General features: G+C 44.1%; 2 protein-coding genes and 1 pseudogene across 5 annotated transcripts in view; 2 read left to right on the top strand and 1 right to left on the bottom strand.

The window, feature by feature from the left end:
• Positions 1-6,134, top strand: part of FNDC3A (fibronectin type III domain containing 3A) — a 197,212-nt gene extending 191,078 nt beyond the window's left edge. For 2 of the 4 annotated variants that reach the window (XM_017535918.2, XM_017535920.2), the window contains one exon: positions 3,440-5,958. In XM_017535918.2, coding sequence (XP_017391407.1) covers positions 3,440-3,754 — 315 coding nt within the window. In that variant the 3' untranslated portion in view covers positions 3,755-5,958. Of the gene's footprint in view, positions 1-3,439 lie in introns of all 4 variants that reach the window. The other 2 variants (XM_017535917.2, XM_017535919.2) reach the window with 2 other exon arrangements.
• Positions 6,135-6,506: 372 nt separating this feature from the next.
• Positions 6,507-8,340, bottom strand: LOC108309533 (annotated as a pseudogene).
• A 7,204-nt stretch (positions 8,341-15,544) lies between these two features.
• On the top strand, positions 15,545-18,518 carry MLNR (motilin receptor). The gene is made up of 2 exons (XM_017535916.2): positions 15,545-16,521; positions 17,318-18,518. Exons 1-2 carry the CDS (start codon positions 15,621-15,623, stop codon positions 17,653-17,655), a joined length of 1,239 nt encoding a protein of 412 aa, XP_017391405.1. The 5' UTR covers positions 15,545-15,620; the 3' UTR covers positions 17,656-18,518.
• Positions 18,519-20,671: the final 2,153 nt, after the last annotated feature.

Genomic DNA, 20,671 nt, shown 5'->3' with positions numbered 1-20,671 from the left:
AGATGACTGTGGGGAGAAGAGTGTTCTAAGATGTGCTGTGGCAGGAGGATGTCTGTTAAATCTGATGTACATAAAGGAGCCAATGTGACTGGGGTGGAGAGAGCAAAGGGAAGAGTTGGTAAGGTCGGGTAGTTAACGCCAAGGAACCTATAGGTGGTATGGAGTGATGTAGGGCATAATAGGCCATACCGTGGCTTTTACTCCATGTATAATGTGAAGCCAATGAAGGATTTTGGCCAGGGTATTCATGTGATCAAACATAAGGTTATATTGACTATAGTGTTGAAACTACGGTAGTACAAAGGCAGAACCAGAAAGACTAATAAGGAGGCTTTTACAATAATAGTATTAATAATAGTCATAATGCAGTGCTGTAAATATGACATTAGGCATGAAGTTATCATGGGAACCTAGAGGAAGTGTCACCTTCCTACCTAAGAGGTTTCAAAGATAGCTTTCTGGTAAAGCAAGAGTAGCAGTCAGATAGAGTAGAGAGTTGCCAATGTTTGTTACAACTTTTATAAAGCATAAGCTTTTATACCACTGCAAAGACTAATTACCTATACATTTCATCTGATTTTCCCTTTTGACTGTAATCTTAATTTTGAAGACTTGTAAGCTCGGTTGTTTTCATTGTGTCTTATATTTTCCTCTTCCACTAAAAAATTGATCATTCATTTGTTTTATTCCAGTGTTGTGCTATTATAACTATTCTGTGTAATATCTTAACTGAAATTACAAAAGATCCAAAGAGTCAGATTAAATTTGGCATGTATTGTTTTTCTTTATTAAGCCGTCTGCAAATTGGCATGATAATTAGATTTGAAATGTAATTTACAGATAAGTAGGTTTCCTTCTAAGGAGGAAGCAAAATTAATATTAAAGAAAATTTAATTGTATTACATGTTTAAAGGAAATAGGGACTCCACTTGTGAGTAGTATATGAATAAGCTTGAGGCTTGTTTGAATGACTTTTCTTGGTTATATAAACCTTCTTAAATTAGCTTGAAGAGGTTAATCTGTTTTCGTCAGCCCTGTATCTACAGCTACCTATGTCTCTTCCTAATTAGATGTCTTCCCACATCTGAAATATAAAATTGAAAACCTGATTCCATCATCTTCCCTCCCAATCTCTCCTCTCCATCATCTTTACTTCATCAGTGTCATGGACACTAATATCATCTTGGTCTCCAAGCTTTAAATTCTTCGATGAATTTTTTTTCTTGACAACTCTTAATCAGCAGTTGTTTCTAAATCCATAAAAACTACATCAGGACCTCATCACTTTTCACATGTACATCAAGAGTCCCTGTCCCGCTTAGCTCACTTCAGTCCTTCACACAGCCTCAGGATTAGGATTCTGTAAACACTGTTTTAATGTCACACACCTACAGTGGCCTCTTTTGAATTAATGTAAATTTTCAACTAGTGTAATTAACGTATTCTTCCTCTCTGTACCAGATCTTTTCATTTATCACCCTCATGCCATTTGTTGAGGTTTTTCTTCCTTAACCTAATACTGCCCTACTCATGGAATGGTATATGAAGACACATGGAAAATATTAAGACAAAAACCATCCATTATATCCATAAGACAAATACATATTTTTAATTTTTACTAAATTTACTTCAGCGTATGTATACAGTTTTAAACTACTGTCTCATACAACATTCTGTTTTAAGTGAATTGTTAATTTACAGGTTGAAGCATCCCAAATCAAAAAGTCCAAAATTCAAAATGTTCCACCCAGAATCTGAAACTTTTTGAGGATTGACATGACACTCAAAGGAAATGCTCATTGGAGCATTTCAGATTTCAGATTTTGGGGTTTGGGATGTTCAACTAGTAAATATGCAAATATTCCAAAATCAAAAAAATTGAAATGCTTCTGGCTCCAAGCATTTCACAGAAGGGATACCCAGCCTCTACTATCTCAGAAACATGGATCATTTCTACATTCTACACCCTGAAACATTATGCATCCTTAGAACTAATGCATAGTCACCATTTTCTTTCAGAGTTATCTTAAAGCTTCTTTCAATAAGTTCCTTTATATATTGTATCAGCATCCACATTTTTATTTATTGTCAACAATTCACTAATTTAATGGCCTTTTATTAAGTACCTACTATATGCTGGATTCTGGAGATAGAAAAATGAGACAGAGATCTTACTTGGCTTCTTTGAGAGCAAAGAAATATGTAAAAATTTAGATTGACAACACAGGTACAATTGAGGCATCTAAAAGTACTTAACAGCTCCCAAATGCCGGTTCATCTGACTTATAGCCCAACAAATAGCTGGAGGAACTCAACTGGCAAGTCATTTAACCCTGTGAGCCTTGATTTTCTCCATTACAGAATGAGTGGTGGGGGCTGCTCATTATTGGAAACGATAGCTTCTACAGATTGAGCAGTAACTGCATGCTGAGCACTGTGCTAAGTGCTTTAACAAGCATTAGTTCATTTCATTCTCATAATTATCATACATTTTAACTACTAATATGCCTATTAAGTAGTTGGTCTAAAATCACATCTGGAGTTGGAAGTGGTAGAGCAGAATTTGGATGCCAGGGGTGAACAGTTCCAGTTTATAGCTTCTTAAGCCATTTATTTAGTGTTCCATTATTGGCACGCTAAGCTTGTGGGAGTCATTTATTATCCAGCTCCTCAGGGTTATCGCCAAGGGCTGATTTTTCACACACAAAAAGAATTTGCAACCTCTGGCACAAATGGGTTAATTACTAGCATGTTCCCCTGAAAATACATGGAATTTCATTCTTTTTATTCACCTTGTAAGGCATGGCAAAGGAGGTCCTATTCTCTGATTCTAAGTGATCTCCCCTCTCTGGAGTTTATACAGTGATTTTCCATAGGCACCTATAGAAAGCTTGCCTTATTCATTTGCCATTTCATTCAACAGATATGTTTGAAATTGTATGGAAATTTATTAGTTACACAAAGACATAATGGGGGAAGCAAAAGTAGACACTATCCCTTTTTTTTTTTTTTNTTTTTTTTTTTTCTTTTTTAAACTCCATCTCTACTAAAAATACAAAAATTAGCCAGGCCACTATCCCTTTTTTATGGAATGATTTCATTTAAAAATGACTTCTTACATTTGAGGAAAACAGGAAAATGCTTGAGGATTGATTTTGCATGTTCTCTAGCTGCCCTGGGGCACATCTGCACTGCTTAACTCATCTGTGAATCCTATAAAGGTAGATCTCACATCCTCACTTTTCAGATTTCTCCTGCCCCTATGCAACAGACGGATAAGTACTTTAATGGATAGGTATTTTTAACATGTCATTTGAAAGATAAAATCAGTGACATTCACTGGCTTTCACATCAAAAACAATTCTAACACTAGCCAGTTGTAACACATTTTCTGTCCAGCCTTCACATGTAATTCTTCCTTCTAATATTTTATTAACAGATTTACAAAGGTCCCGACCCTTATTTCCGGTATTCCAGCCTTCAGCTGAACTGTGAATATCGCTTCCGTGTATGTGCCATTCGCCAGTGCCAAGACTCTCTGGGACACCAGGACCTCGTAGGTCCCTACAGCACCACAGTGCTCTTCATCTCTCAGAGGACTGAACCACCAGCCAGCACCAACAGAGACACTGTGGAAAGCACAAGGACCCGACGAGCACTGAGTGACGAGCAGTGTGCTGCTGTCATCCTTGTGTTGTTTGCTTTCTTTTCCATTTTGATTGCCTTTGTCATTCAGTACTTCGTAATCAAGTAAAAATATAACTTTATTTTTTAACTCTATTACATTTTATTTTGTCATGTACTAAAATTATTTCTGTATTGCTTTTATAAAAAACAGTGGCATTTAGCACTGGCATTGAGACTATAGCACAACATTTTTGCCATTTTCAGTGCTTATATTGTTAGGTAGAGGCTGGCACTTTATTAGAATGCAAGCCACAAAAATATCAATTTTTGTTTTTTTGTTAGGGTGGGTCTTTTTCTTTTTCCTTTTTTCTTTCTCTCTCTTTCTCTCCTTTTTTTTTTTTTTTTTTNCATGCCTTCTATAGAAAAACTTTCTAAGAGACAACAATTTAGGAATGGATATTTTGACCAATCGGCATGAGTGTAACAGTGATAACCTGATCTGTTTGTTTTAAAGATTATTACCAAGTGAAAAATTCAGAATGAATAGAATTTACACTAACATGCTATATAAATGTTAAAGTCTGATGCTGTGAAAGCAATCTAGTGCTATATTTCTACCTCCTCATTTGTCTTAATTATTTGGTAAGTGGGATTATGATGAGTAGCTGGAGGGGCTTAGAAACAAAAACTGGATATGCATGAAGAAAAGCTTTGATAAATGTGGAGTTCTTCATTATAAATATATATTCAGAATTCACAGATAAGTACTTAAAGAAAGCACAGACAGTTTACTTGGCCTAAAAATATTTTGATGTTTACTCAGAAAGTTCCTCTTCAGGTCTTGAGAACATAGAAAAGAACCTGAGGGCTTTTAAATGCTTTTTTAAAAGTAATCATAAAAGTAAACAATTTCAAACCTATCTGGCTCTGTTTTGTGAACCTTTGAACCATATGTACATGTATAAGTGTATACATGTACATAAATGGCATATTTATATACACACACACACATACCAAGTGTAGAGATACATATTATACACATACACTCACTTCGTCTGGTATAGGCTAATTTTGAAGAACTCCCATAAGTTTTTGCTGCTTCTCCCATAACTGCTGCCACCACCATCAGAATTCATAATCAAACCTAACCTTTTTGTTTGGGGCACCAAATCTGAAGACAAAATTCATTTGCACCAGTAAACTTCAAGCTGCTTTCTTTCTTAAAAACTAACGTTTAATGTATAATGTCTGTTTGGATACTGTTCCAAATTGTTGGTTGCATGTGGTTAATGTTGCATTAGAGCACTTTGCAATTGCATAATTCATTAATGTTTTGTGAGCTTGCATTTGTGAGCTTTTGGATGATCAGACTGAATTTTGTCAAGTGTCACATTGTACTTGCCTAGATGTCCATGACTGCCAGTAATAATACAGTTTATAATGAAACTATCTACAATTCTTTGTTTTAGCACATCTGTTATCTGTAAAACACCTGTAACTAGCTTTTTTAATTTATTATTCGAATTTTAGGATAGTGAATCACTAATTTTTAGTTGCTGAAGTTGGCATTTTAGTGATTATTAAGCACTTCTGTCAGTCTTTGAAAAAAGAACGTATGTTTTGTGCTTTGAAGATCTCTGAAGAATTTCTTTTATAATAGAATGGGCATGTATTGTAACTGTTTTATGTCAAATGATCTGTGCTGTAGAAAAACATTAACCCTTGTTCAAAAAAGAAATGGATAAACTTGGCCTAAGTGGTAAGAATGACCTGTCACTATAATATACTGTATGTTTACATTTTATTTAAATTTAATCTCTTATGTATAGGGTGATAACCTTCCCCCAAAACAACAGTGATTGCGATTGTTTTCTAGAAACTTCTTTAAATTGCCACATTTGGCAGTACAAATGAGTCTGAGTGTAATAGCCCAGAGATTTATATATAGTTGAATGTCTAAAAAGGTAAAATGTGCCACTGTGTCAAGTTAACAGTGGCTTATGTTTTTCATAGTAATTCAAATGAACCTCCTATTTTTGATAGTAAATGTCATTTAATAGTATACTTGCCATTTGAGCCTCACTGCAAAATTAGTGCAGAGGAGAAAACAATTTTTAATGTAATCTTGATTTTACCTCATATACTGTACATTCCAAAAACTCTAAACTTTTTAAAGATTATAGATACACTACCAAACATATCACCTTAAAATTGTATAAGGCTGAACTTCATAGAAATGAAAAAAAATCTCATAAAAATACATAAACTGTGTAGCAAAAGCATCTTTAAAATCCATGGAAAATAAAAGTTGTATCATTCTTTTTTGAGATATGTTTATTGTATTCATATGCATTCATTATTTACTGCCTGTTTAAGAAAATGAAATGTTACAGTCCCCCCCTTTCAGTGAGCTTAAAGCATTTTTCCCAACAGTATACAAATCTTCAACATGAGAGGATGCATATTTATTATATAAAGTCCAGTAAATAATGAAATTAGAAGTTTTATCCTAGTGACTTGATTTTTGTGCAGCTCATGAAAATTTCCATCCCAAGGACTTCCTCCTCAGGGCAGGGACTCAGTGGCTTTTTTTTTTTTTTTTTTTAATAGGTAAGCTAGCAAATTTGATGTTACAGATACTTTACCACAATAAAAAAAGATCATTGAAAAATTAACTGAAGAAGCCAATATGGAAGAAGAACTCAATGTTTAAAAAAGCCAACTTTTTTTTAAATCAAGACATAAGTACATAGCTCCAAACTCAAGGTCTAGGTTGAAGACAATCATTCTAAGTCCTATTAAAGGATAACCAGTTTTAAGAACACTGTCAGGCAGGCTACCATGTAGCTCTCCTTTACTCCATGCTTAGCTCTTGCAGCCTTCCCAGTAATGATGAAGGGTCACATTTTGTTCAGCTTTGCCCATTGCTGTCATTCATAACAGATGAATGAAAAGTCCCAGAAGCCTGTTACATTTGGGAAGGTTTTCTTCTGTTCCAGGCTTCGATGGTTAATATGCTTGACAAATTTCAGTCTTTCTCTGCAGACCAATGCCAAGAATTGCTTTTTGAATTCACCATTAGCAGCTCTTCATCTTCATCTTTGGCAATGTAAGAAGTAAAACCACCATATTCTGGCTCCCAGCCTTCACAGCCATAGTGGAGAATTAAGTCTAGGGCAAAATCAGCCTTGCTATGGTCACAAATTAAAGTACGTGACTAGTCTTCCAGTGCCTCAGTTCCCTTTGGCATGTGGGAATTCTTTGTTTCATTTTCCTGTGGCTCTGAGTCTGTCTGGTCATCACTGTTGACTGTTGTTGCTGATGGCTACCTGATTATTCTCTGGCCAGTCCCTTCCTTAGTTCTATCAGCAGCAGAGTTGCTACTTCCTCTTTTTTGTCATCTGTCTCATCTTTCAAAGGGGCCAACAAGTGAAGCGTCAGGCCTGTGAAGTTGGAGAGCAGCAAGAACAGTGCCTCAGAGCAAAATAACTTTATGCACTCCTTCAATATACTGGAAAGCTTACTTCCTCAGCTTTCTCATAAAAACTGTTGTTGGCCGGGCGTGGTGGCCTGTAATCCCAACACTTTGGGAGGCCAAGGTGGAGGATGACCTGGCATCAGGAGTTCAAGACCAGCCTGGCCAACATGGTGAAACCCCTTCTCTACTAAAATACAAAAATTAGGCCAGCATGATGGTGATGCCTGTAATCCCAGCTACTCGGGAGGCTGAGACAGAAGAATCACTTGAACCTGGGAGACAGTAGTTGCAGTAAGCCAAGATCATTAAAAAAAAATAAATAAAAACCCTTTTGTTTGCTAGGGGGTGGCCTCGGCTGCTCCATTCCACATCTCCGTTCTCCAAGGCCTCACAGACCTTTGCAAATTTATCAGGCTTAAGAAATTCCTTCAGGAGCATTTCAAAACTTTCTTCAAACTCTTCTTGAGTTTGAACTTGGTAATCCATATCCAGATAAGTGATCCAATCATACAAAGATTTCATGATCTTGTGGGATATGAGGGCTCCAAGGTATGAGGGGTTCAAAGTAGCTGGGAGGCCTAGTCAATGAAGGACCATGAAACTGGCCGCTTGTAGACAAACATGACTATTCTTCAGACAGGACTTCAGAAACCTGGTGAAAGGACACTGCAGATACTTCAAAGAAAACCAGTTTGTTCTATGAAGGGGTAAGAGATTTGACAGTCTGCTTCGGCTGAAAGTGTTCATCAATGTTGTACTGGTCCAGGGTACCCCCCAGGCTCCTGTTCCAGGAATGAACCAGGTACAGGATAAAGGCAATCCAGCGCCCTTCCAGCTCATCATCATGGCACAGCAGGGCATCAATGAATTCATATTTGGCACAGGACACATCAATGGTTGATTCCAGGTAAATTTTAGAAATAACAGAAAGCCAGGACTGGAAATTTTCAAACAGAATTTTCCTTAAAGCAGAGATGTGAGGCCCTCTTCTGCTGCAACTTACATAAATCATTATACTTCTCATGGAAGTCCGAAGTTCCTAAGTTTCTTCTGAAGCCCTTCTAAGAAGTAGGCTTTAGATGAAGTTTGAGATCATGCAGTGAAGAAAGGGGTCCATCTCCATGACAATGACTGAACGGTGTCCTGCAGCTCCAGGCCTCAGCCACCTGCATTTTCAAAGCTTCTTCCATGACAGCATCCAAAAACTCTACCATGACCTCCTTTCCCTTTTTCCCCACCCGGGGCGGGGCAACGCTGGCCCTTTCTCATTCATCTCCTCACAAGGTACAGAGCCACACCAACTCATAGATTTCTTAATTGCCACAGCTGCGAATACTATAATAGAGTTTAAAATATTGGGCTAGGGAAGGAGAGTCTGGAAACAGAAACATCACAGAAGCAGCTAAGTATGAGTCCAGCCTTGAGTAGAGTATAATACTGATCGACAGTATTATTGTATGTCACCTCTTTTTTCTGTAGACTGGAAATAGGAGTTTTAGGCATCATGTCTGAGCATTCCAAGGGTTGCTTTCCAACACAAATCCCTTGCTTCTCCTCATTACAAGATTATTTCTGCAGGAAGATCCCATCCCATAGTGGCTCAAGGAAGCAAACAGGCTTTAAAAGAAAATAGTTCCCCCAAACTTAAGCAGTGATTCTGTAACCTAACTACCAAAAAAGATGATGCCTCACATTTTTAGAGAGTTTTTAAGTGTTCTATTTACATATATATTTTGTAGTGTATGCTCTTGAGAATATGTATCCCTTTGGTTATCATTTTCTCTCTGATGCTCCTAAAAGGGAGAAAAAACTTGGAGAAAAAAAAGGAAACAAAAGAACCAAGATTTCAATAAGGTGGTCATAAAATTCTGTGTGCAGAGTGGTGCCTTACAATGTTGAAATGCTCTAATGGCTATTTTTTGTCTCCTAAACAAGGTGATTGTGCTGTTTCTACTTGCTATGGGAAATTTGGCAAGAGAAAAGGGTTTCAAAACTGAACAGATTTTGAAGCCACGTGGCCCATTCAAATCATTATGGCTAGGATCTGTTGACCACTTAATGTGTCCTAAGCAATATGTTCAGTTCTTTACCTTGGGCATCTCATACAGTCCTCTTAATTGCTCTAGTAAGCATTATCTGCAGCACACAGAAGTCGGGCTCTTTGCCACAGGTCTCGTGGTTAATAAATGATGAAGCTGGGGTTTGGTGATTGGTCTGGTGCTCCCACACTTGATCACTATTCTCTGCTGTCTACCCTAAAATTTGCAAACTCCAGGAAATCAAAATTTATATTAATTGACTTGAATAGTACATTTATGATAGCATTTATTGAGTACCACCTGTTTGCTAGACATTGTGCTAAGCACTTCCTCATATGCAAAACAAACCACAGCCCTCTAAGGATTGAACAGAAAGAAATCAAATAAGAAGAATCTGGTACGAGAATAACAGACTAAATAAGAAATCCTAATTTCTTTCCTCTTGAATTTCATCCCCTGATACTTTTACCACCATTTTGAGCCCACACTCAGTCCCTAAGGATAACCCATCTTAAATATGCATCCAAGGATGAAAATGCCCTTTTTTACCACTTAACACAACTGAGACATGCTGACATGTTCAAAAATGAATATCGCTACCATGTGGACCAACCTCAAAAACATGCTACAATCAAGGAAGCCAGACACAGAAGGTCACATATTGTATGATTCCATTTATATTAAATGTCCAGAATGAGTAAATTCATAGCGACAAATTAGTGGAGGCCAGGGCTGGAGGGAGGAGGAAATGGGGAGGAACCACTCAGTGGGTACTGAGGTGATGGAAATGATTCAGAGCTACACAGAAACAGTGGTTGCACAATGTTCAGAATGGTTAATTTTATGTGAATTTCACCTGAATTTTTAAAGAGGGAATATAAAACCTACAAACTGATACACAGGTAACATAAGACTAGAAAATCCTGGGCATCAAGTCCATAAAACTGACATAGTCAATAAGTTCCTTTTGCTAAGGACACAGGCCAACTTCTGTATTCCTTCTCAGATGCTACCACTCCTTTCAGCCTGTGGCATGTGCCTGGTTTACAACTGAATATTTTATGGATGTCCTTGAGAGCGATTAACCAATTTGGCCTGCCTAGACCCAAGTTATCAGCTCTTTCTCACTCTTAATCCTTCTAGGGTGACACAGAGGACTTAGAGAAGAAATTATCTTTTCAGTTTCACAGTTTACTAATGGCAGCCACTGTGTAGTAATAATGTATGTATGTAGTAGTATAAGGCCTATATCCTCTTCCCACCCACGCTCCCAAGGGCTTGCTCCCTCTCCACCATTCCCCTTGGTAATCGTTGCCACACTGAGCCTGTCTGTCTCTCAGGAGAAACTGGGACCAACAGAAAACTGCTAAAGCAACAGCCACAGAGTAATAGGAATCTGCATTCCACAAAAGTCTTGCCTAAATTTGCGTGTCCCTGCTGTGTAAAGAGAAAACCTAGGAAAGCCTGAGCCCCTGGTCAATGTGGTGGTCAGGTCCTGGATGGAAATAGCTGGTCTTGATCTTCTCCACCAGGAGCCCCCCTTCCAGGGCCAGTTTGCCATTTCTTCATTTTACTAAAGAAGATACCATTTCCTGGCATCTGGGGTCTAGAGGAGCCTAGTGGGTCATGTGAATGAGGAAAGGGCTGAGTGTGAAGCCACAGATACCTTGTGTGTGGCAACAGCTGTGGGGTGCCTGGAGAGTGGTGCCCGCTTACAGGCTGCAGGTGGCAGCCTTTGGGGAACATGAGCCCAGAGCTGCCACAGCTTCCAGTTTTGCAAGACAATGCTTCCTTCTCAAACTCCCACACCTCCCTGGATGTTACCATTCCTTTCAGCCTGTGGCATGTGCCTGGTTTACAGCAATATTTTATGGCTATCGTTGAGAGCTCTTAAAGAATTTGGTCTGCCTGGGCCCAAGGTGTCAATCTGGAACTTTACATGAAATTTCCCAATTGTAAAAGGTTGGTTCAAAACATTATGAAATGGCTGGGCTCAGTGGCTCACACCTGTACTCCCAGTACTTTGGGAGGCCTAGGAGGACAGATCACTTGAGCCCAGGAGTTCATGAGCAGCCTGGGCAATCTAGGGAGACCCTGTCTCTACAAACTTCATGCCCTGCTCTTATGTGGGGAAAAGAGTGTAAAGCCTGTGGAGTGTTTACAAGTTTCCACAAGTAAACCATTATACGAGTTATGGATCTATTCTAATGCTCCTCACACCCTTCCAGATTCTTTCCAGATTCCATGTGCCCATAAAATCTGGTTTCTGGAATACAAACTGGAAGGCACTTTCCTAGCAGAATCCAGATCATAACCTAGCAGTCTCTGCAGCTGATGGTGCTGTGGTTTATATAGCAAGAGGCCACCCAGCACAGTGGTTATGCCTGTGGACTCTGGAAGTGGACAGCACCACCCTTACTGGCTACCCCAGTGACCTGGGGTCTCTTCTCTGTGCTTTGCTCTTCTCATCTCTAACATAAGGATACTAAAAGGACCTGCTGCCTTGGACTGCTGTGAAGGATTAAATGCATTCAGATATGTAAGTACTTGGAACAGTGCTTTGCACACAGCAAGCATTAGCTTTATGTTGGCCTCCAGCCAGGGACCAAGAGCCTATTCATGACACCAAACTCTTGCCTCTGGGGACGCAGGCCATAGATGGGCCAAACTTAGACCCAGTCTTGCCCCACGTGAGTTACACGGGCAGAATAGAGAAGAGAGATGCCCATGCTTCTGGTCTCCTGAGAACTTTCTATTCCTCTCGTTAGATGAACTATGAAGTCAGGAAGCTGGCAAATGTCTACAGAAACACAAAGTAGAAAACAGATTTGGTCCCATTCCTTCCTAAAACATTGAATGCCAATTCATCATAAGGGCTCAGATACGTTCTAAGGGCCAAGTTACGTTTGAACCTCAGCTTAGCAATGTTATCAAAAAAGCCCACTGGGTCTCCACCTCTCCATATCAGTATTCTCTCTTAAGCTGGAGTATCAGTGAATACACTGAACTCCCACTACAATCAGAGCACTGTTCTTAACTGCTAGGAATTGTAAAGAAAACAATGGTACCTGGTTCTGCAGAAGCTTATTCATTCTCCAAGTTAACAAATATTTATTAAATTCTCACTTTGTGCCAGACACTAAGAGCAATGAACACAATAGATTAAAGCCCTGCCTTCTGGTGCACATAATGTGGGGAGGCAGAGGTAGATAATAAACAAATAGCTAAGTAAATTAAATAGTATGTCAGTTGATAGTAATCAATATGGACAAAATACAATAGAGAGGGAGTACCTGAATGGAGGTAATTCACAACAGCCAGGACACTGACTGCAGACACGGTGAGCCTGCCCCAGTGCCACCACAGTGGGTGGGTCAAGGAGTAAGGGAACCTTTAGCAGAGGCTGCAGTAGCCCATCAGGCCATGAGCAGATGGGAAAAGTGAAAAGAGACTCAGGGATCTGCAGCCCATGAGAGCCATGGGGAAGATGTCAAGTGCTCCTGGGAGCATCATCCGAGTCAAAGAAAGCAGCCACCTCTTCACCAGCCACAGGCCTCTGCCTCCAAGGCTAGCAGAGCCACTGGTAACCAGGCAGGAAGGGGACATGGAAATGAAGTCTAGTGAATGTCGGCCCCAGGCACCCCAGGAGCCTGCACGAAGCTTCATAAGGACCGCTTCCTCTAGCTTTAATCCACTGACCCCTCTCCCCATACACCTGGGCCACCCTGGGGAAAGGCACGATGTCTGAGAGAGCTGAACACTGCCCAGAAGGGCCAGTTAACTGATTCGCCTGGACCATGCCTTACCCGGGCTAGAGCATTCATTTCTCTTGTTGAGAGCACAGGGGAAAATCAGATCAACTATAAACGAAGACATTACATTTTCTCTGCCTAGGGGGAGGAGACAGGGAGGAAGAAAAAGTGGAAACAGCGAGCACAGCAACTATTTTGAGGAGTTTTGCATGAAAATGATCCAGAAGAGAAAAACCAATGGAGAGAGAAAGAGAGAATTGATACAGTGATGCCTGGAAGAGGAGAAAGGAGGCTTGAGGGACAGAGCCAACTTCAGCTGCAAGTACCACCAACTGTCCCAGGGGAGCAAGAGCGGAGGTGTGGGGTGTGGCAGTTATCTTCAAACCGCTGCTTTTTTTTCAGAGAAACAGGGTGCAAGGTCACCAGCTGAAAAGCAGGGGGTGGAGATGGAGTCTGAGAAGAGAGGAGAGGGTATAAAGCAGTAGCCTGGGGGTGGGGGAGTGAATGAAGTCAGATGAGAGTCGGGAGGGCCCGGCCGGAGGAACCAAGCACCCCGCTAGCGGTGGTGCCGTCAAGTGAAACAGCACGATTTGCGCGATTTGAGAACGCGCAAGGAGTAGGTAGGGAATTCGGCCTCACCAAGGCTGTGGTGCTCTTGGCGGATGGACGAGGCTGACAATGGAGAAAAGAGCGAGGGAAGCGAGGGCATCTGTGTGGGAGTGATGGCAAGTGCTCGCAGGCAAGGGACCTCCACGGATGGAGGTCGCAGTGGGTTGAAGGATTTACCGGAACTGAGGTGCTAGGGGAAAGGAGCTAAAAAGAGAGCGGGCTAAAAAGAGACCTAAAAAGAGGTCAGAAAGGGGGCTGACCGAAGTGGAGGTGGAGGAGGGCTGGCAGGCCCTGGCGACCCTGAGGCGTAAGGTCCGTCCACAGGCGCGGCTGAGATCCGGTGGAGTGCAAGGTGATAGGTAGAAAGGAGGTCAACAAACTGAGGGGCCAAGGCATTGCAAGACTCGCCAGGGATGGCACCATCGCAGATGCAGTGCTTGAAAGAGAGCGCAGGCACCTAGTCCTCGGGGACTGCGGTTGACCCTGGGGGAAGGCACTGGAGAGGGCGGGGTCCGATGAAGTCACACTCAAAGCTAAATTTTGGGACTGCTGGAAACAGCAGCGATGAGGGAGGTGGCAGGTGTCCCTCCTCCAAGTCCACAGCCTGCAAGTGAGAGAGAACTGCAGGAGATGGTTGTCCCTAGGCAAAGCCAGGTGTCAGGTCCAGAAACGATGTTCGAGAGAAGAGGTTAAGAATTTAAGCCACCAAGCGGATGGAGCTGTGCAGTGAGTTGGCTGTCAGGCTTGCAAGATCCGGGATTAGGCCGACCAGAGCCCACATCCCAGTCCCGCCTCTTACTGCCCATTTGATCTCAAGTGAGATCGCTTTGTTCAGGGGCGAAAGGAGCGCCCCAGGCCATGAGGATTAAATGGAGAGCACAGGGCCAGATCCATCTAGATTCTCAGTAAGTGTTAACTATTGTTATTAAGACCACACTGAACAGACGCTTCCATTTGTTTTAGCCCTTTTCCCCAATTTTAGTTTTTTACGTTTATAAAACATGTACATAAGAACAACATATCACATGTGAAAGCACTTCTGCTGTCCATGTAAATGTATGTCCTGTACTTTATAATGAGCAAACATGCTCACGGGCTCACGGATCCTTGAAATTATTTGGTCACGGCGGGCACGATGACTCATGCCTGTAATCCCAGCACTTTGGGAGGCCGAGGCAGGTGGATCACCTGAGGTCAGGAGTTCAAGCCCTGCCTGGCCAACATTCGGAAACCCCAACTCTACAAAAAAAAAAAAAAAAAAAAAATACAAAAATTAGCCGACCGTGGGCGTTCCTGTGCTCCCAGCTACTCAGAAGGCTGAGATGGGAGGATTGTTTGAACCTGGGAGGTCAAGGCTGCAGTAAGCTGTGATCGTGTTACTTACACTACAGCCTGGACGACAATGAGACCCTGTTTCAAGAAGAAAAAAAAGAAAGAAAGGAAGAAAGAAATTATTTGGTCAATTATGTGGTCAGCTCCCTCCGCCACTCGCGAATTTACAGAAGAGGACAACTGGGCTGGGCAAGCACAGAACTAGCCCAAGATTACACAGTTACTCGGTTGTAGAGCAAGGGTTAGACAGGAGAGGCTCTAGATTCTGGTCTAGACTCCCCTCCTACTATTTAGCATTATGACTTTCTGGGAATTACCGTAAGCTCTCCTCCACCATCATGCGGCAGCACCCAGCCCACATCCCTTCGAAGGTCTTCTGTGTACCGGACAAACAAAAGCGCCCGCACAGTGCTGGGGCCAGTAACCAACGCTCTCTAGAGTGCAGACATCATCGCTCACCGGACGGGGCAGGGCTCGTGCGCTACGGGAGCCGGGTATTCCAGTTGGTGAAGAACGAAATGCCCTGGAACTGCACGGACCCGGGAGAGGGCGCGGGAGCAGGGCTGGGGCGGGCCGTGGCCGTGGGCGGAGACTACGCGCAGCCAGCTCGGGAGCTCCTTGGAGCCCACCAGCAGAGCTGATTCCCGCGCCCCGAGGAGCAGCGCTCGGCAGTCTGACCCGACGCGCCTGCAGCGCGCGCGGGCTGGGAAAGGAGGCGCTCACAGAGCGGGACCACGCGCCAGACTGCCAGCCCCACCCGGGGCGCGGCCGCGCGGGGAAGCTATGGGCAGCCCCTGGAATGGCAGCGACGGCACCGAGGGTATGCGGGAGCCGCTGTGGGCCGCGCTGCCACCTTGCGACGAGCGCCGCTGCTCGCCCTATCCCCTGGGAGCGCTGGTGCCAGTGACCGCCGTGTGCCTGGGCCTGTTCGCCGTCGGGGTGAGCGGCAACGTGGTGACAGTGCTGCTGATCGGGCGCTACCGGGACATGCGGACCACCACCAACTTGTACCTGGGCAGCATGGCCGTGTCCGACCTATTCATCCTGCTCGGGCTGCCCTTCGACCTGTACCGCCTCTGGCGCTCGAGGCCCTGGGTGTTCGGGCCGCTGCTCTGCCGCCTGTCGCTCTACGTGGGCGAGGGCTGCACCTACGCCACGCTGCTGCACATGACGGCACTCAGCGTAGAGCGCTACCTGGCCATCTGCCGCCCGCTCCGCGCCCGCGTCCTGGTCACTCGGCGCCGCGTTCGCGCGCTCATCGCCGCGCTCTGGGCCGTGGCACTGCTCTCCGCGGGGCCCTTCTTCTTCCTGGTGGGTGTAGAGCAGGACCCCGGCAACTCCGTGGTCCCGGACCTCAATGGCACGGCGCCACTCACCCCCTTGCCTCCCGCCTCGTCGCCGCCCCCCTGGCCCTCGCGGGTGCCACCGCTGTCCCTGCCGTCGGGGCCCGAGGCCGCAGAGGCCGCAGCACTATTCAGCCGCGAGTGCCGGCCGAACCCAGCACAGCTGGGCGCGCTACGTGTGATGCTGTGGGTCACCACCGCCTACTTCTTCCTGCCCTTTCTGTGCCTCAGCATCCTCTACGGGCTCATTGGGCGGGAGCTGTGGAGCAGCCAGGGGCCGCTGCGAGGCCCAGCCGCCTCAGGGAGGGAGAGAGGCCACCGACAGACCATCCGCGTCCTGCGTAAGTGGTGCCACCTCGGTTCCAAAGACGCCTGCCCGCGGTCGGCAGGGCCGCGGACCGCGCAAATGCTGGGTCCCCTTCCCCTCCTCGCCCAGCTCTGGGCGCTGCTTCCAGCTCCCTTTCCTATTTCAACTCCAGCCTCCACCCGCCTGCACTTTCTGTCTCCCCAGAAAACTACCTCCTGTCCATCAGGAGCTCCGGGGGACTCCAGGGCGCTTCAAGGGTGGGATTCCCGGATCGGATTCAGTAGCTAGCAATGCTTTTCCAGAGCCTCTGAGACCAGGAGGGGGAGTTGGAAATGCTTAATCCAACCACCTGTTAGATGCCACAGATGAGGAGTCCTCACAGTGCCCTTGAGAAGACGAGGGAGATTTCATTAAGCTAAAATTTTTATTGAACCTTAAATAATGCTGAAGGCTAAGTAAACCGTGCTCATATCAAAAAGTAAAGATTGTGCAGACCTGTTGTAGAATTCTTTTCAACAGAAAACTTGTCTCCAAAGTGGGTTTGTGGAAGGAAGATTGCCAAGGCGGCTTGTTTAGAGAAATTGCTCCTTCTGGTTTATGTCCAGCCTTGATAACACATATATGAGCCTACTATGCCGTTTTAAAGCAAATATCCATGCAGCCTACAACCTGGTCGTTTGATCTGGGGTGAAGATCTGGCTAGGCAGAAGTTTTTTCTTATTTGGCTGTTACTTATTATTGCAGACGGTTCCTTGGGGCGGGGGGAGGGGGGCACCCTTATTTGCAGCCCAATGCTTTTGTTAATCCCGGTGCTGTGTCTTATGTTGCAGTGGTGGTGGTTCTGGCATTTATAGTTTGCTGGTTGCCTTTCCACGTTGGCAGAATCATTTACATAAACACGAAAGATTCGCGGATGATGTACTTCTCTCAGTACTTTAACATCGTCGCTCTGCAACTTTTCTATCTGAGCGCATCTATCAACCCAATCCTCTACAACCTCATTTCAAAGAAGTACAGAGCAGCGGCCTGTAAACTGCTGCTCGCAAAGCAGTCCAGGCCGAGAGGCTTCCACAGAAGCAGGGACACTGCCGGCGAAGTTGCAGGGGACACTGGAGGAGACACGGCGGGCTACACGGAGACAAGCGCTAACCTGAAGATGATGGGGTAACCAGCACGGCCAAGCCAGGCTCTACCCGTAGTTCTAAGACTTCGGCGGAAACAGGTGTGTAGAGAAGTAAAGACTGAAAGTGAGGAACAGATGCTGATAGGAAGAATGGAAAGGGGTTGCAGTTGTGCCAGTTGGTTAAGAGACAGACTGTAGGATTTATTTAACCAGCGTATGACATGTAACTGTGCCAACCTTTCTAGTTTCCTTCCCACGTACCTCCTAAGGGATGTCCATTTTACCATCATGAAATCCCACATCTCAAAGTGTCCTCTGTGTGCTGGTTCAGTGAAGTCCTTATTCTCCTACTCTTTAGAAAGATGACTGTTCATTTTACAGTTAAGTGATACAGAGGGATGCTGCCCCAAAACTGCCACCTCTGAGATCAGGAGCATATTTTGCTTTTATATTTTGGATGTCAATGTAACAGTGCATCTACAAGGAACCAGGATAATGACAGTTTGATCCAAGAAATTATTTAATACCTGTATATGGCTGCAAAAACTTTTAGAAGTAAAAGGAATTCTGGGTAGACTCCAGTATTCAGGGATCCCATCTCTCTCCAGATCACAGCAAATCATAAAGTTTAGGCACAAGAATACCCTCTTTTAGAAGTACTCAGCAACTGTGTTGCAACCCACTTCTCCTTGAGACTGACTGCCCATGGATTTTCCCAGTGCCACTGGCCATGGGGTAGCAAATTTTGGGCATCAACATTTGAGAGCAGAGCTCAGCAGGATGTGGCTTTCTCCAGTGACTACAAATGACATTTGTAAAGAGCTATTTAATATGCTTTATCTCGGCCGGGCACAGTGGCTCACGCCTGTAATGCCAGCACTTTGGGAGGCCGAGGCGGGTGGATCATGAGGTCATTAGATCGAGACCATCCTGGCCAACATGGTGAAACCTCGTCTCTACTAAAAATACAAAAAAATTAGCTGGGCATGGTGGTGCACACCTATAGGCCCAGCTACGCTGAAGGCTGAGGCAGGAGAACTGATTGAAGGACAGGAGGTGGAGATTGCAGTGAGCCGAGATCACGCCACTGCACCACAACCTGAGTGACAGTGCGAGACTCCATCTCAAACAATATATATATGTTTTATCTCACCTCAGCTTCGTGGGGTGAGTGTTGTCGTCAACATTCCTGTTTTACTAGTGATGGAAGTGAGTCTGGGATTGCCCGAACAGGAACAGGTGAGCCAAAGTCTGAATCTAGTGTTTAAGATGCTCACCCACTCCCACGCCGAGATGCTGTCCTTACTGAAAAACGCCAGTCAATGGATTCACTCAAGAGTGAAAGAGAACTTGCTGGACATTCTGATCAACAACTCTGTAACTTTGTTTTGTTTTTTACGGTTTAAAACACAAATATTTTTAGAGGGCTGCTGCTGTCACTCAGCTCCAGAGGGCTTCTCTCACGCCCCTTCTGTATGAATGGCACCCCCCAAATGTGGGCAGGGTACAACTTTCACAGTTGTACTTGGGGCCTTTTTGGGGGCTTTCAGATTAATAAATTCAAACCTAAATTACAATAGAATCTTGATTTTTATGAGAAATTTGTCCTGAGACCTTCATGAATCTTCAAATCTATAAACACCAGAAGAGCGACAAATGCTATAACTTCAGAGTTATAATGACAAACAGACATAAAGTAACATTGAGACTTGGGGGCTGGAGAGACAGCTCCATTGATTCACTGACTTCATGTCTCTGCTTCACAGCCCACAAAACAGTTTTGGTGGCCTCGGTCAGTGTCTAAATTACTTCACACCACAGGCCACCATAGTCTCTTTTGAATAGTTAAAACTACAAAAGACAAATACATAAATAGCAAGGGTATGCCAAACATGCAAAGTTCTGTTGCGTTCTCATTTTCTTAGCCAAAGCCCTAGCTTAGTCCTCAGCCCCATCCACAATTTGCGGAGGCATGAAGTCTCTCATTTGCTTTTTCTCCCAGCTAGTGGAAGAAGCAGATTGTAGTCACTTAAGGTAGCATTCCCTAAACTGTGTTCTGCAGATTTGCAGGGATTATTGGAAAAAATGGTTCTGGGGTTAAATATGGCAGGAAAATAACACATTGTGTTCCCCCCGCCACACCCTCAACATTTAACACACATAACATAGCATGTCAGAGCCTCTGAGAAGTCGTCTCAACCAACATTTCCTTGACTTATTTTATCACAGAGCCAACTCCCCATCTTCCCTCCCTAAGAACACTTAGTAAAATCTCATGGAGTGAGGAATACTTTGGGGAGCTCTGATGGAGGGTTTCTGACAGTGGAGGTGCCAGCCTTGGGCCTCTGTACCTCTCTGCTTGGTAGCACTGAGTACAGCAGCTGCCGCAGTCCTGCTCATGGGAGCTCCTCTCTGGAGCAGTCAAGAGTGGCCACCTCTCTAGGGAAGATCATAGCAAAGAACCTTATTGAGATGTATATAATATTTTATTTTTTTAGAGTCAGGATCTCATCCTGTGGCCCCAGCTGGAGTGCAGTGGCACAATCATAGCTCACTGTAAGCTTAAATTCCTAGGTTCGAACCATCCTGCCACCTCAGCCTCCCTGGTAGACAGGACTACAGGCACGCACCACCATGACTGGCTAATTTTTTAATTTTTTGTAAAGATGAGGTCTTGCTGTGTTGCCCAGGCTGATCTCAAACTCCTGGCCTCAAGGAACCTCCTACCTCAGCCTCCCAAAGTGCTGGGATTACAGGCACAAGCCACCACACCTGGCTCATGTATAATATTCTAAAGTAGAAGCAAAGACCTCTCCTTTGAGCTTTCTTATTCAGACTCTAGAAAACAAGGATTTACATGACACTTTGTTGGGACTTAAGCATGTTTCCAGGTGTGGGCATGGGGAGGATCGCCCTTCCTTTTCCAGGTGGTCCCTGAGATGGAGGGCCTGAGGGCCATTTCTTTCCACAGGATTCTTGTGTGGTCTCAACCCACTAGTGGACTGTGAATCAGTGAGTGTGTCACATTTTTCTTTGTGAAACAAAGAAAATGGAACAGCAT

This window comes from Cebus imitator, unplaced genomic scaffold (genome assembly GCF_001604975.1).
Source record: "Cebus imitator isolate Cc_AM_T3 unplaced genomic scaffold, Cebus_imitator-1.0 Scaffold94, whole genome shotgun sequence".
Taxonomy (NCBI): Eukaryota; Metazoa; Chordata; class Mammalia; order Primates; family Cebidae; genus Cebus; species Cebus imitator.
The sequence above is the reverse complement of the archived record's forward strand: the minus strand, read 5'-3'. Positions and strand labels throughout refer to the sequence as shown.